Here is a 3,724-nt window from a genome sequence, read left to right on the forward strand (position 1 = left end):
TTAAAAAAAATTCCTTACTGGGACAACTTAGAAACATGCTTACTTTTCACACTGGCAAGTATATCTCTTAAAAGTAAAAAAGCAGGAGTGACACTAGACGGTCCACTGTTACTAACAAATTCTTGGTCTATTTTGTATTTTAGGACAAACAATATAAACAAAAAAAATGACAACAGTAAAACAGGCCTGACATTTTATGTAAAGCCACACAGCACTACAAAATGTAAACTCAAGGTGTAATCAAAAGACAACAGTAACAGCTGTAATAGCTGCTAGGTGGGGAAGGTATAAAACTGATTCCATTTTTACCTACCTATTTATCCTTTTTGTTGACTGTTAGTCCCACTAGGATAGTATCTTCTCTTTAGGGAGACCAAAAGTGGTATTTTCACTACTAGGGGAAATTTGGCCAGGTGTCATGGGTTCTTTTATATCCACCTAAAATACCACCAACTCAATCAGATGGGACCTTGGTTTAACGTCTCAAAGAATGGCACACTCAGGAGTGCAACAACCCCTTAATGCTGCACTACAGTATCAGCAAATTTTAGTCCAATCACCTGGAATGGAAATATTATCCTCAGCCTTCTGACCTTCCAGCACCAAAAGTTGAGTGTGCTACCTGTTGAACCACACACCAAGGAAAGAAATCATAAGCAGCCACCTAATTTCATTGGTGATGAAGTTTATGAGACTGTCAGGCAGTACTCCAGACACATCATCAACCCTCTCCACTTCACTCAAAAGTTGCTATACATGCAACTGAACACCCTAGGTAAAAGGTATTTTGACTCAGTTGTGACTCAGTTGTGAAACCTTGATGCCAATGTTCTTTTTTTAAACATTTGTTTACCGGGAAGGTCCAACTTGGAACAAAGCCAATTTTCAGCAGAGGCCTGGGGAGATATGGTCCAGGCCCAATAGTATATATACAAAAAGAGTATGTTTAACAGAGCAATGTACTTCTACTTCACTTATTAACGGTTCTTAAAAACATCAACACAAAATTCAAGTTTGTTTCATATAAAGCTCTGTACAAATCAACGAACAAGAATTCTCTCAAAATATCACTTAAAGAATTTCCTTCATTCATGCTCGGGATTCAGTATGTATAGCACTTAAGTTTCTTTTCTTCAGCAATAAACTCAGAAAGGTTTTCTGGGTTTTCTGGCCCCTTGAATCAAGTTACTTGTACTGCCTTTGATCACCAAGAACTCAAGTTTCAGCAGCCCAAATAACGACAGCAAATTCTAGCAGAAGAGCCCAGTCCTACAACTGGCTCAGAACTGTTTACATGACCTTCATGAACACAAAAGCATTATCTTTCAAAGTTCATTTACATAGAGGCATGCATTTCAACTCTTAGAAACCAAAACTATTTCAAGGAAAGAAAATACAACTATGCAAACTAAACATCAGTTACCTTAAACATTAAAACAAAAAGAAAACTACAAGTGTATACAAACATGCTAAGCATTAGCCATCAGCAAATAAAGGTTCAGTTTCCACAGCAAAGGTGTCAATTATTATTTTTGTTGTTGTTTTGGGTTCCTTTCACTCTCTTGGAACAAAAGTATGTGCTATGCTGAAATATCTAGCAAAAATAAAGAAATGCACATAAATCTGGAGTACAAACTTTTACAACATTCAAGATACAACTTAAGCCAGAAATGTTGACTGCAAGAGCTACTATTCACAACAAAACTATAAACACACAAGTAAAGCGGAAAAATTTTAAATAAACAATGTTACTACTTTTCAAGTATAAATGCATTATTTTTACACGATTTATCTGAATTCTTCTAACGATCTTAGACTTTGTTCCATACATTTAATTTCAAAGTTAAAATTAAAAAAACAATATAACTGTAAACAACACATTTTCAAGACATTCCCAGCTAACAACATTCGTTCAAAAGCAGCCAATTACACGCCTAGCTACTATAAAACAAGGACAAGATCAAGCACAGCAACTTATAAATAAAAATTATGCCAGCTGTTGGTTGCATGACCTTTTTATCCCCCCAAAACACACAAGGTCTTATAAAACACTGAAAGCGCACAAAACCTGGCTCGCAAGAAACTCACTTAAGCATCTGGAATATAACCCCCCCCCCCAAAAAAACAGTAGTGAAACTCGGAATCACAAACTGTTTTATGAGGCGGTGTCATCTTAAAACAAACTACAGCATCGGACTTCAACGAGCTCTGCATTTCACTCCTAACATTTTAAAGTTAGCCACATATATAATGCACTTGTCACACACAACCACACATTTTGAGGGACAAAGAATGACAGCGATAGGTCACCAAGTGGCAGCGATAATCTGTTGCAAGTCTACTGGAAAGGTTTAAACAGAACAAGACAAATCTGGAACCAGACTATGTAAATTAATGCACCAAAACTGAATATTCTACAAAATAAACAGTCACTGTACAAACGCTTACGTTTGCGCAGACTACGAAAAGGCATCCAGTGTTTGAAAACACATCTTCCCCACACATGAAATTACACTGGGGGAAAAAAAACTGTCTCAGTCTACCACAAATAATGCAAGTATTAAGGGTCCCCATTGAACATAGCCCACTCTATCATCGTAAACATTCGTGCCTCCTTGACAAACTGCCAAAAAGCACAAAATCCGTAAACAAAATAAATCAACACTAAACTGGCATGCATGCCCAAAAGGTCGCGTAACAGCCACGAACAGCAAGCACACCCAGAACGTGTGTTTACACTGCTTGCTATGTTTACATTCCCAGGATGGCAGCCCAAGCAACTCTAAGGGATGAAAGCAAAGCTGCAACTCAGTTAACTCCCCCCAGCTGGTAAGGCCTTCATCTGGCCAACAGTAGGTCACTACCTCCAGCAGCCAGAACATCTTCTCCTTCCAAGTTCAATACTTACAATCTTGGCAAGTGGAGTGGTGGGGCCCCTCTCCTCTGGAAGACTCCATCTACAAACACGCCGTTCTTGCCAAGGCACCGGAGGTAGAATTCGCCGCCGCCTCCTCCGTCCTCACCGGCTGTAAAGATTTCGAGGTGCTTACGAGAAATGAAGCTCGAGTGCCCCATGCTGACATCCACGGAGCCCTGAGACGAGTTCCTACCGATCGTTACCGACCGCTTCTTCATGAAGTACTCAAACTCCCGGCCCTCCAACCGGGCCACTGCCGGCCCACATACCCCACTCATCACCGCCATCTTGGGGGCTGCCTGATTTTCCCCCAACAGTTAACCAATTGGCTCGTGAAATGATTATTTTTTTGGAGGGGGGAAATGCAAGGAGGGGAGCACAAACAGCCAACAACGGCTGCTCCAACCCCACCGCCGCGAGACAGAGAAAGGGAAGGGGAGACGAATGGTCAACCTAACATTACGACAAAAAGAGTTCCATAACTGACAAGAAAACGAGCCAGTGGATTCTCAAAACACAAACTAGAGTAGCAAGGAAAAACCAATCAGCAGAAAGCTGTTATGATAAACTAACAGGTGGGTTAGGTTGAGGCATTTAGTCCCGAAATTTTAAAATGTGAAAAGAAAAACGTGGAATAGATTCCTTAAGAGAATGGGATTGACATACACGCGCCTGTCTAAAATTCTTCACGAGAATGAGGATGTCTGTGTTTTTCTGCCCTCTGTTTGTCTCGCAGCTTGGAATGTTTCGCTGGAGTTTGTTTGTTTATCAGTTTGCATGAACTAAAATGCTGGTGCTTTACTAAGA

General features: G+C 40.2%; 1 protein-coding gene across 3 annotated transcripts in view; it reads right to left on the reverse strand.

Moving 5' to 3' along the window:
• FOXK2 (forkhead box K2) overlaps window positions 1–3,392 on the reverse strand; it is a 1,878,646-nt gene extending 1,875,254 nt beyond the window's left edge. For 2 of the 3 annotated variants that reach the window (XM_044068130.1, XM_044068128.1), the window contains exon 1: window positions 2,909–3,391. In XM_044068130.1, the coding sequence (XP_043924065.1) occupies window positions 2,909–3,204 (296 nt within the window). In that variant the 5' untranslated portion in view covers window positions 3,205–3,391. Of the gene's footprint in view, window positions 1–2,908 lie in introns of all 3 variants that reach the window. The other variant, XM_044068131.1, reaches the window with a different exon arrangement.
• Window positions 3,393–3,724: the final 332 nt, after the last annotated feature.

This window comes from Protopterus annectens, chromosome 4.part0 (assembly GCF_019279795.1).
Source record: "Protopterus annectens isolate FY-2018-M chromosome 4.part0, PAN1.0, whole genome shotgun sequence".
Classification (NCBI taxonomy): domain Eukaryota; kingdom Metazoa; phylum Chordata; order Ceratodontiformes; family Protopteridae; genus Protopterus; species Protopterus annectens.